The sequence below is a fragment of the Sceloporus undulatus genome, chromosome 2 (assembly GCF_019175285.1).
Source record: "Sceloporus undulatus isolate JIND9_A2432 ecotype Alabama chromosome 2, SceUnd_v1.1, whole genome shotgun sequence".
NCBI lineage: Eukaryota > Metazoa > Chordata > Lepidosauria > Squamata > Phrynosomatidae > Sceloporus > Sceloporus undulatus.
The window spans coordinates 47,880,702-47,892,935 of record NC_056523.1 but is presented as its reverse complement, the minus strand read 5'-3'; the positions used below and the strand labels follow the sequence as shown (position 1 = coordinate 47,892,935).

Sequence of the window (12,234 nt, the reverse complement as noted above, 5' to 3'; positions counted from 1 at the left end):
GTTCTGCTTCCCTCGGCGTCTCTCCCTCCTCCTCCTCCTCCTCCTCCTCCACAGCAAGGCTGCTATGCTGTGGTTTTCCCCAGGCGGAGGGAGGAGGAGGAGAAGGGACTTCCCTGGCCCCAGCAGCAGCAGCAGCAGCAGGAGGAGGTGGCCCACTTTCTCTGAGGCAAGAAATGACGGGAAATGGCCGGCGGGAAGGGGCTGAGTCACCAATGGAGGATTCCGCCTCGCCTCAGGAAATGGGGTCAAAAGGGGAAAGAAGCAAACAGAAGCCCTTCTGCCCCCCCTTTGTCTGGGGGAAAGTGTGACCCAATTCAAAGCCGCAAAGGAGACAAGAGGCCACCTCAAAGTGGAGGACATTTTCAAGGGTGGAAATATGAGGATGTGACCAAACCAAAGCTCAAAACACTTCATACAAATGTGACTTCATGCTCCCCAGTCATGCTCAAAATGGAGGGCGCTTTGGGAATGGCTTCTGGACACAAAATAAAGGATAAAAACAATGATAGAGATGGAAATGCATGCTTCTTCGCCACGCTCAAAATGGAGGACATTTTGGAACTCCTCCTGGACAGAAAAGCCAAACACACTTCATAGAAATAAATTCATGCTTCTTTGCCAAAACGGAGGACATTTTCAAATTCCTCCTGGACAGAAGGCTGAAATGTAGGACAGGTCCTGGAAAAGGAGGAGGACCACCTCTGGTCACCCTGCTCAGGGGGTGTTTTTTTTAACTCCCCTTTTTTCCCTGCCCTTTTCATGCTCTCTTGAGCAACATTCAATTTCCAGCTGGGAAGTAACAGTGCCACTGTTCTGCTTTGGCCAGGCCTCTCCTGGAATACTGTGTCCAGTTCTGGGCACCACAATTCAAAAGGCTGTGTTGAGAAGCTGGGCCATGTCCAGAGAGAGGAGAGGGCGAGTAAAATGGTGCAGGGCCTGGAACCATGTCCTATGGAACCACTTAGGGAGCTGGGGATGTTTAGCCTCCAGAACAGAAGGTTAAGAGGTGACATGGTAGCCTTGTTTGAATATTTGAAGAGATGTCATATTGAGGAGGGAGCAGGCTTGTTTTCTGCCGCTACAGAGAACAGAACACAGAACAATGGATAATAATAATAATAGGATTTATTTATATGCCGCCCAATCGCTGGGAATCTGGGCGGCTTACAACAGAGGGGATAATAGACGGTTCCCTGCCCTCAGGCTTACAATCTACCATTTTGCCATGTAAGGGACACCATTTTACCAAGCCATTGTATTCATTGGGACTTAAGTATACATGGATTTTGGTATCCATGGGGGGTTCTGGAACCAATCCCCAATGAATACAAGTGTCTACTGTACTGTAAATATCTACCTCTTTGCTTACAGAGATGCAAGGGGGGGAGTGCAAGTAGTATTTTGCCCATTTGGTAAGTAGGAAAGAGCAGAGGATGGGCAGAGCAGAGAAAGGCAAACAACAAAGGAGAGAGGAAAAACATTTATTAAGGCAAAATCACCATGTTTAGAGTATGAAACCTATGTATAAGGGCAACTATAAAAACCAGAAACGAAAATGTTAAATGTGCACCATTATACAATACATTCATAATGCATACACCATATCTAATATTACAGATTAAATCTCTTAACAACACTGTTAAATTACATTTAAACTCTCTTAAATTTTAAATTAACAAATAAAACACACATTTATACTTTCTTGGTACAGTACATCTACTTTTCACTATTTGGATTGCAGTGCTCCAAACATTCTTAAAACAAGCATCACCTACACTTCAGTTCCAAGCCATAGCCCTAGTTATTTTGTCTGGGAGTAGCAGAGGGCAAAATATTGGCAACTCTCTTCCACAGGGTAGGAATTATGTGCCCCTCAAGGCCTCAGATCCCCTCTGATCTTGAAAGCTAAGCAGAGTCAGTTCTGGTTAGTACTTGAATGGGAGACTGCTAATTAGTATTAGTTGCTGTAGGCTTACTTGCAAAACCACCTCTTGAATATTCTTTGCCTAAGAAAACTCTATGGAATTCATGTGGTTCCCCATAAGTTGACCAGGTGACTTGAAGCTGCATGCATACACATAGTTGCTACTGGATGGCAACTCCCTCTGGTTGTCATACTAGTTAGGCCTGCCGCCTGATAGAACTTGCACTTCAACATTTGGAGCATTACATCTGACCAGCCTTGCTGTTAAGCAACTCATCTACCAGCCCGTTGATTAGCCTATGCCAATCTATTCCGAACACTTTTTAAATAAAGGCAGAATACACCACAGATGGAAACAGCATGCTCCAGGTGTTGAACTGCAACTTCCAGCATCCCTCAGCCATGCCTAGACCATTTAAAGCTCCTGGGAGTTGCAGACCAAAACTATCATCCAACATCTGGAGAGACACCTGATTCCAACCCCTGCAGCAGACTGTCTCACATCCTCCTCTGAGGCATCCATCCTTTGACTTTGGCAGGCTTACCGTACTTTGTTTTGGCAGTTCTGATGAGAGGCAGGTTCTTTGAATCTACCATAGAACACTCCCTATACAATCTCAGCAATGCTGTGGCATAGGGAGTGCCTTGGGGGCACTGAGAGTGATGCATTCAGGTTCACTTTAGTGCTTAAAAAACCTCCCTGTCCCAGACCTATCAGCGATGAAACCTGCCAGTGCCCCATCAGCTCACAAGAACCCTTACCTGACACTGTCCTGGCAGAAGATATAGAAAACATATCCGAGCTGTATATTAGTGAGCACATGCTTTTTTATCTTCTAACTAAAGAAATGATTTGTTCTGAGAAACCATTTTAAAGGATATCTGTGCTGTTATTCTCAATATTTTGACATTCATTCAGGGTGAGGAGTCAAGAAACAGTGGGGAAAACAAAGGTGTTTGGGCTAGGTATCCTCAACAGCTCCACATGCCACTTTTACACATGGTGTTATTGTTGTTGTGTGCCTTCAAGTCATTTCTGGCTTATGGTAACTCTAAGGCAACCCTATCACAGGGCTTTCTTGGCAGAATTTATTCAGAGGTTTGCCCTTGCCTTTCTCTGAGGATGGGAGTCTGTGACTTTCCCAGGGTTACCCAGTGGGTTTCCATGGCTGAGCAGAGATCCAAACCCTGGTCCCCCAGCATCCAAGTCCAACACTCAAACTACTATAGCACACTGGCTCTCAGAGTAGCAAATCCCCCCAGTATTCAACTGAGCCTATTTCCTAGTGTTTTTAGATTGCACCCTCAGCCGTGTTACTGAAAATGCAAGACAAACATTTAAAAAACATAATGCTATTGTCGTGACAAGAAAGCAGGAGAACCAAGCTTTTAAACTATATAGTTTCTCATCCTAAAAATTTCAGGCAATTGCATGTTGTAGTGTACTTAACTCCTTTAACCATGAAATTGCAGCTGTTCGCTGTCACAGATCTATCACATACTCATTCCCCAATATTGAACTCTAGCAGAAATCAGGTATCTTCTCCACTCCTGTTCTTAAATTAGGGTAGATTTGCAAAAATCTGCGTCCTACTATAAGTTTGTCCAACGTTTGGCAAAGATCAGATCACAGAAGGGCATGCTATGGGTATATTTTGAATATGAATTAAAAAACTTGTAATTTTACACCTATTTTGGTTTGTGTGAGACCCCCTGGAATCCTTTGCATGTCTGTTCACATGTAAATTGGTTGAAATTTAATGGGTTTCCTATCAGGATTGAATCTTGACACTGGAATCACAAACCTATACCCACCTACCTGAGAGGAAGCCCGACTGAATGCAATCTAATTTACATGAGTAGATGTGCAAAGGATTGCACCACAAAAGCTTATCAGCTAAGATAGAAAAAGTATTCTTAAGTTCTGTTTTCAGTAAGTTAGCAATACAAATTAAGACAATTGCACTGTTTTGAGAAAAAGAGTTAAGAAGGGAATGGCAGAAATGAACAAATATGAGGGAAACGTTATCATTGTATCACATCAACATCTGAACATTGGTTAAGGGGAAGAATGTGGTATTACCAGGGAAACAAGACTGTGATTAACCCAAGAGCCAAGTATGAAAAGGGGAAAAACAACACAAATCTTCCAAGCATATATCATGACAATTGGGATACTGTATACCACCACTGCTTACAATAGATAGGTATAATAGATTCCTAGGCAAAGGAACAAGGTAGTCTTGGTTTGGATAATACAGTACCCTTTTTTAGTACCAACCGAAATGCCACAAAAGTTGGCAAGCTTACATGGCTTTGTTGGGTTTTACTTGGTCTTAATAAAAGTATTGCTTCAACTGTTGATCTGATCCCTGTACCCAATGAACAACAAAACCACCTTTATGTAGTTAATATATTTTTATCCTCTAATGAGCAGGATAGAAGAGGTACAATGCTGTGAATAAGAATCTGTTTTTAATGCCACAAAGTTCTTAATAACACGTGTAAAAATGCCATTCATAGAGGCAAGTGTGGGCAGCTGATCTCACCAGTAGGTTTGTCCGCAACATATAAGGTACAGACTTATAAAATATGAAGACATTCAAGGTTTTTAAAACAAATTTTCAGTCGGTAGACACCTAACATCACAAACTCACAATTTTACAGAAGGTAACAATTCACAACAAATATAGTACATACTGATATTGCTAACAACTTCATTTTATAGGTGCTCTTTTATATGTGTTCAACTGGAATTAAGTTTACAAAACTGAATAGTGAAAATGTGATGAATGACAATTGCAGTCATTCAAAACATAATAACTGCAAACAGATGTATTGATAAATAGGGAAAAAACTGAACACTGAACACCTTTATAGATCAAAGAAAAAATATTTTATAAACCAGTTTTGTAATGCCTCAAGGACTTATAGAGGAATGTAAAATTGAGATTAGAAAAGGCAAGAAAAGTTGCTTTTTTTCAAACAACATCTGGTGATACACACTTGCTTGGTCCACCTAAGAAGAGTCAGGCTATTATATTCACATTTGTTTCTTTTACTTCCATTGCAGTAGTAAGAGAGGAATAAGAGGAAATTTGTGAACTGCTCATACTCTGCCTATACAGCAGGCTTATCAGGTTATTGTTTTGGATGAAGAGGGGGTAATCAGTGATTCCTCAGAAGCAAACAGCTTTTGACTTTGTTTCCACCATATCATTGTTGTTGTTTTACAGTAAGCCAGACAAAGATAGGTAAAGTATAGCAGAAGTGTACATATTCTGCACACTGGAAGCACCATTTGAAACAACACTGACCTGTAAGAAACCACTGGTGCAAGAAAATACAGATTCATCCCGCTCTCTCTTATTTGATCTGTATGATTATACATGCTGAGTTACAACTGAAGAATAATTATTTACCCTTTGGTATGAAAATTAACTCACCCAACTTCTAATAACTAATGGGTGTTTCACAATCAGTTATAATAAAATGATTAAATATGGGAGGAGCCATATGAAAACAGCTTTCTCAAATGTCATCTTCTACCATATACAATTGGGAGACAATTTAATACTTGGTCTAATGTTTGCATAGGTCTAGCTAAGGCAAGATTCAGCCAAGTATTTTCAGCTAACATGGTAGCCCCTAATTTCATTGCCACATGACTACAGTTGTCCTCAGAGAATGATGTAACACAGGCTATATCAGAAGAAGCTGGTGTTCCATACCACTATGAAAGGGTCATGTTCAGTTCATAAAGTACAGTTAATGCTTCTTGTGTGCACCAGTTTATTAAAAAAGTAACTTTTTCAGTTATTCACTTCTATCGTGATCTCCACGACTCTTCACATATTCTTCATTTTTATCGGGATTACCATGGCTCTTCATTTCTATTAGGGTCTTCAGTCTTTAACTTTTTACCCCTTTCCAAAGAAAGTCGCTGAAGATCCTTCCTAATGTCTGGATGATCTTCTAGATCTTCATATAGTGATCGAACAATGTCTAATTTCCTGTAGTCTACTGGCTTTACTAAAGTGCGGACAACTTGAAGACATCTTTCTTTCAGAGTGAACACTACGGAGACAGAAAATTTAGCTTGTTAGTGTGCTGGTAAGCATATTGAATACTTAACATGAAAAAAGCTAGCCTGAATACAAAAATGATAGCTGTCTTGGTATGTAACTAGAAAAAGGTATATAGGTTTATTCAGAAACCCATAGACATAAGAGTTAAAAATAACACCAAAAAAACCTAACAGCTAGTATGAACCACTTCAGATGAACTTATTAACTTATTTAGAGGTAAGATTTATTGACTTGAAAACAATTTAAAGCTAAATAGAAGGGATAACATCTAAAATGCCTGCTAAACAAAAAGAAATGAAAGGATTGTTTACCAATTGTTACACTGCCAGAGTCCACATAATAAGAACATTTTATCACTAGTCAAATATAATTGCATGCCATTCAGCTGCATGTCATTTTTTTATATAATACATAAGGGTAAAAATAGTAATCTCATTTATCTTGGAAAAGGCATTGGCAATTTTACCTGGTAATGTAATATTTGCAAGTATGGGTTGCCCATTTGTATTGCGAGTGGCTACAAACAGTTCTGCCTGGTTGACAAGTAGACTATCGTCTGTCCCAGCATCTCTGAACAACCAGAGGTGTTCTAGAAAACAATCACAAATAGTGTGTCTTAACAACTATTTCAATTGCCACACACACACTTTTTGGGGAGAAATCTTTCTAACCAATCAAAATGGCAGAAAAAGCATGCAGATAAGTTTACTTCTTTTTTAAGCAAAACAAATGAGCAGCTGCATGGCCTTGCTAATGCACAAGGACAGCTGGTAATTTTCCAGGAACCTCACAGCAAGAGTACATATTATCTTCTACTGACTAAACAGTAAGGCGACAGTATCTGCACTGCAGAAATAATCCAGTTTGACATCACTTCAACTGTCATGGCTCAATGCTCTAGAATTTTCAGATTTGTAGTTTCTTTTTGCACCATAGTTCTCTGACAGAGAAAACTAAATGTTTCACAAAATTCCCATAATTCCATAGCATTGAGCCGTCAGTTAAAATGGTGTCAAACTAGATTCTTTTTGCAGTGCGGCTGCAGCCAAAGTCAGATTTTATATATCAATAATTACACATAAAGGTATCAACATACAACATGACACAATGTACCGTAATTAGCAGCAAAAGATGCCCTTGCAAAGAAATGTATGTCAGTGTGCATGGAAGACTAGCATAGCAAGAGCTAGCGTTGCACAGTGCCTGAGTTGGAAATCCCTGGTTCACATTTCCTCTTTGCCATGTACTCATAAGGGTCTTGAAAATCCTCTTGGCCTCAGTCCCATAATAAATCTATATGGGAGGAGGGAATGATACTGACTTACCTTAGAAGAACCTCATGAGGATTATGACTAGAGCATGAAGTCTAGTGCCTTTCAGAACTTGAAATTATGATAACTAATACTAAGGGAGTGGCAGTGTGGTGTACTTGGTTTGAGCATCTGGCTGTAACTCTGGCTGTAACTCTGGACACCAGGGTTCAATTCCCTGCTCGGCCATGAAACCCACTAGGCAACGTTGGGCAAGCGCTTTCAGCCTCAGGGGAAGGCAATGGCAAACCTCCTCAGAAGAAATCTTGCCAAGAAAATCCCATGATAGGTTTACTTTAGGGGTTTTTATAAGCTGCAAATGATGTGAAGGCATACAACAACAACAACAACAACAACAACATGCTAGACATACAACAGAAAAGGTATCTGTGAAGCTTGGTAGGAAAGAGTGATCCAGGATCTTAAGAATAAATAGACCTGATGAGAAATCTGTTCTCAGGACAAGAGGCTACTGTCAAAACAGAATATGGAGAAACAGAATGGTTCTCAACTGGCAAAGGGATCAGACAAAGTTGTATCCTTTCACTCTATCTGTTCAACTTGTATGCAGTACATAATATAAGAAAAGCAGGCGTGGACACAGAAGAAGGAGTGAAAATAGGAGGAAGGAATATCAACAATCTGGGACCCGGTACATATGGGCCCTCTGTGACGCCCTCGTCACATGCTAGGGTCGCCTGGGGCGGAGCACCCACACACCCCACAAGCCCAGCACATGACAAGGGCTTAATAATGGCGGCACTCAGTGGTGCCCTTGTTATGCTGCCCTTGCGGCGTAAAAAGAACCCACTTTTTGCGGGTTCTTTTTCTGCTGGAGGGAAGGCACACAGTTTGGCAGCTGTAGCTTCCTTCTGGTGGAAAAACAGGCGCCAGCAGGCTGCCATTTTTTGGCGGTCTGTACTGCGGCTAAGATATGCAGATGGCACCATAGTACTAGCAGAAAACTTCAAAGACCTGGAACACCTACTAAGGAAGATCAACGAAGAAAGTGCAAAGGTAGAGCTAATGTTGCACACAAAGAAAACAAAAATAATGACTACCAGGGGACCTTCAAAAGTTCAACCAAGACAATGAAGAAACAGAAATAGTAAAATAATTCCTATACCTGGGATCAAACGTTGATAGAAATGGGGACTGAAGTCAGGAAATCAGAAGAAGATTAAGAATGGGACAGCTATGAAAGAACTAGAAAAGATTCTAAAATGCAAAGATATACAACTGAGCACAGAAGTTAGAATCATACAAGCCATTGTATTCCCTAGTACCATGTATGGATGTGAGAGCTGGACAGTTAGGAAAGATGATAAGAAGAGAATCAATTTATTTGAGATGTGGTGCTGGAGAAGAGTGCCGAGGATCCCTTGGACAGCCAAAAGGACAAACAAATGCGTCCTGGAGCAGATCATGACGGAAACCTCCCTAGAAGCCAAGATGATCAAAATGGGGCTGTTGTACTTCGCACACATCATGAGAAGGAAGGACTCATTGGAAAAGACAATAATGCTGGGAAAGATGGAGGGAAGTAGGAAGAGAGGAAGGCCACATGCCAGATGGATGGACTCTATTAAGGAGGTCATGGATTTTATGGAGTTGCAGGAATTAAGCAGAGCAGTGGGGGACAGAGGGTCTTGGAGATGTCTCATCCGTAGGGTCGCCATGAGTTGAGATCTCACAGACTACCTCCAACTGTCTAGGAAACAAGAGGGGGGGGGGTCAGGAAAAGTGGTAGCAAGAACTGTTAGAGGAAGATACTAGATGCTGTACCACGGCTGTCTGCAAATAAGCAGACATACAACCAATTACAGGAAATAAAATTTATAAGGGGAAAAATGGGAATCAAATTTAGAGTGAACCAGACTGACATTTGGGAAAGTACATTCCAGCAGAAAATAAATTTAAGTGAAACTAATCATAGATACCAGAAATGGCTTACCACTCAGCAGAAAATCCAACCTTATTTGTACACATATCTGTTACCTCTGAGGAATCAAAATATAGTACTGTCTGAGTAAATCTTGGCTATTAGGAAAAACCCGATTTCTTCACAATACCGTTCTTGTCAAGGCAGCTCCTGAGTCAACAATGGAGAATTTTCAAACAACATTGTCTATGCTGTTTCAAGCATCTAATCACACAGATAGATGTGTTTCCTCCACAAAGTAGCTCTATCACATTTCTATTTTATTGCTTTCGCTGCAATCCTGTTAACAAAGCTATTTCAGCTAGCGACAACTATAGAAGGTGGTGTTGGGGGACTATTCCTAGTCCCATGCAGCCACACTGTGAGCTCCTACATTGTGTATCTCAACTCCCCATTTCTGTTTAGTAAGTACACAAATGCACACATTCCTTTACAGGTTTGGATCAATGTGTCATTGGTATGTGCGTGCCGTGTGCCTTCAAGTCGTTTCCAATTCATGGTGACCCTAAGGCCATTTATCTACCTGGTAATGTAATCACACATTCAAACCTACACATACTCTTCTTGCACTCCCACCTCCCCCCAGTCACTCTCGTACTCTCTCACACACACAACCAGTTCTCACACTTTCTCACACACATAGTCTCTCACACATTCACTTACACATTCTCTCTCTCACACACACATACACACTTTCTCACACACAATTGTCTCACACACATACACTCACTCATACACACCTTAACTTTCTCACACTCACCTACCCTCCCTTACAGATGTACACAGAACACCCTCATATTAAATTCTCATACACATAAACACACTCACTCACACATACACTTTCAGTCTCACACATTCACAATTACACAATCACTCACAGGCATACACACTTTCTCACACCTACACATGCTCACAGTCCCTCACAAATTCACACCTACACATATTCATGCTCTCTCTCTCTCTCTCTCTCTCTCACACACACACATATTCACTCCCACACTTTCTCACACACTCACACTTTCTCATTGACTCACAGTCTCTCACACACGTTCACTCTCACATATTCCCATACACTCAATTCTCACACACCACACTTTCTCACTGACACAGACACCATACTCAGTTGTCACACATACACACGCTCACAGTCCCTCAGATCTACACATGCTCATGCTCTCTTATACACACATATTAACTGTGACACTCACACATGCACATTCACGTGTGTGTGTGTGTGTGTGTGTGAGTGACAAAAACCCTTCTCTTCGGGCAGGCCTTCCCCAATTGATAATGTCCAGAACCAACTGAATCCCCCTCCTTTTATTATTTTTCTTATTCGTGGTTTGTTCATTGATTTTGTCGTATTGTTATGTACTTTTAACCATGTGTTATTGTTGAATTTTATTCTTGGGAGGGAGGGAGGGCTGGGCCGGGGTCTTGAGGGGCTTGTTGTTTTTATTGTCGTGTATTGTACAAACTTTGTTGTTACCCGCCTCGATCCCCAAAACGGAAGAGGCGGGATGTAAATAAATGTTGTTATTATTGTTATGGTTATTACTCTTACCCACAGACACAACACACTCAGTTCTCACACACTGACACCTGCAGACATCCATGCTCTCTCTCTCTCTCCCACACAACCACATCCACAGGCACACCTGCTCTCTCTCTCTCTCTCTCTCTCACCGCGGTAGCTGCGCATCCTGCGTCCGGTGCCGGGCCTGAGGCTGGGGTAGGGCCGGGGGGCGCCCTCGAAGTCCAGCCAGACGGGGCTGACCACGCGCGGGGTGCGGTTGCAGAAGATGACCTGGCAGGGCTCCCGGCTGTTCACCGACCGCAGCCCCTCCTGCCCCCGCCTCTGCGCAACCTCCTCCTCCTCGTCCTCCCCGGGCCTTTGCGGCATCCCGAAACAGAACAGGGAAACCTACGCAGGCAGGAGCAGGCCGGCAGCCATTAAAGGCACGGGAGGCTCTGCGCATGCGCAACCGCGGCGGCCATTGTTTGGCCTACTCCGCCTCTTCCTCCGTTGGCGCCTGCGCAGTTCGAGCTTCTCTCTGGTTGAGAGGGAGGGAGGGAGGGAGCAGGTTCTGACTCCTTCGCTCAAGAGAGCGAGCGTTGATTGGCTCAATCGACACGAAACGCGTGCATGGGAAACACCAAGGAACAGTGACGTCACCAAGGGGGGCGGGGTGACACCACTGTTCCTCTTGGGAGCCTCTGTTTTGTATCTCTAGAATGAATGCTTCAAAAGGTGGGATAGAAGATACCCAGATTTTATCCCTATCTGTATCCCGCCCCTCTGCCAGGCGCAACCCGGGCGGTTCCCAAACCCTCAAGGCCCCCCGCATTCTTGAAAATCGTTCTTCAAAAGGATGACATTTTAGCCGAACCTTCACTGTCACGTTGAGGTTGTTGTGTGTCGCATTGTCATCTGAAGGGATACTGTTTTAATTCTGCCAGTTGTTTAGCCACAGCTGCCAGCATTGCATCCAGGGGGATTACTGCGCATGGGGATTAGGATTCACAGTCACACTAGTGCAAACACGCACCGCTAAGGATTCTGCAGGGTGGAGTGAGTGGGTGGCTGACACCAGTCCTGCGGAGGCCACTGCCAAGGAAGAGCATTCTGGCAATGTGGGCAACATTTCAGACCCCTACGAATGTTATCCCCTGCCTAAGGAAACCCTATGAATTTCACAGGGTCGCCCTAAGGAGGGGGGGGGGACCAGAGGCCCTCCTTTTCCAGGACACAGCCTACATTTCCATCTTTGACCAGAAGGAGCTTCAAAATGTCCTCCATCTTGGATTGCCATTCCTGTGCTTTAAAGCTTTTATTTGGCAGTGTCCTACATTTTATTCTTGCATGTTACATTTGTGGTGCCTAGTTGTCCTGTTGCAGTCAGGACCTGTGGTCACCTGAAGCATCAGTTGACAAGAGACCTGAAGGCACATGTGCACCAGAACACGCAT

General features: G+C 42.8%; 1 protein-coding gene across 1 annotated transcript; it reads right to left on the bottom strand.

Annotated features, from left to right (window-relative positions):
* Nucleotides 1-4,377: 4,377 nt before the first annotated feature.
* VHL (von Hippel-Lindau tumor suppressor) lies at nt 4,378-11,306 on the bottom strand. Its single transcript, XM_042451227.1, has 3 exons — nt 10,951-11,306; nt 6,479-6,601; nt 4,378-6,001 (listed from the first exon to the last, which is right to left on the bottom strand). The coding sequence occupies exons 1-3, from the start codon at nt 11,165-11,167 to the stop codon at nt 5,799-5,801; spliced, it is 543 nt and encodes a 180-aa protein (XP_042307161.1). The 5' UTR covers nt 11,168-11,306; the 3' UTR covers nt 4,378-5,798.
* Between the last annotated feature and the right edge of the window lie 928 nt (nt 11,307-12,234).

Excerpts from the sequence above, each read along its gene's own strand:
- VHL (XM_042451227.1), bottom strand. The coding sequence starts at position 11,167 with ATGCCGCAAAGGCCCGGGGAGGACGAGGAGGAGGAGGTTGCGCAGAGG. Across the intron at positions 6,602-10,950 it reads CAGGATGCGCAGCTACCGCG|AACACCTCTGGTTGTTCAGA; the intron begins GTGAGAGAGAGA and ends ATTGTTTTCTAG. Across the intron at positions 6,002-6,478 it reads TGCAAATATTACATTACCAG|TGTTCACTCTGAAAGAAAGA; the intron begins GTAAAATTGCCA and ends CTGTCTCCGTAG.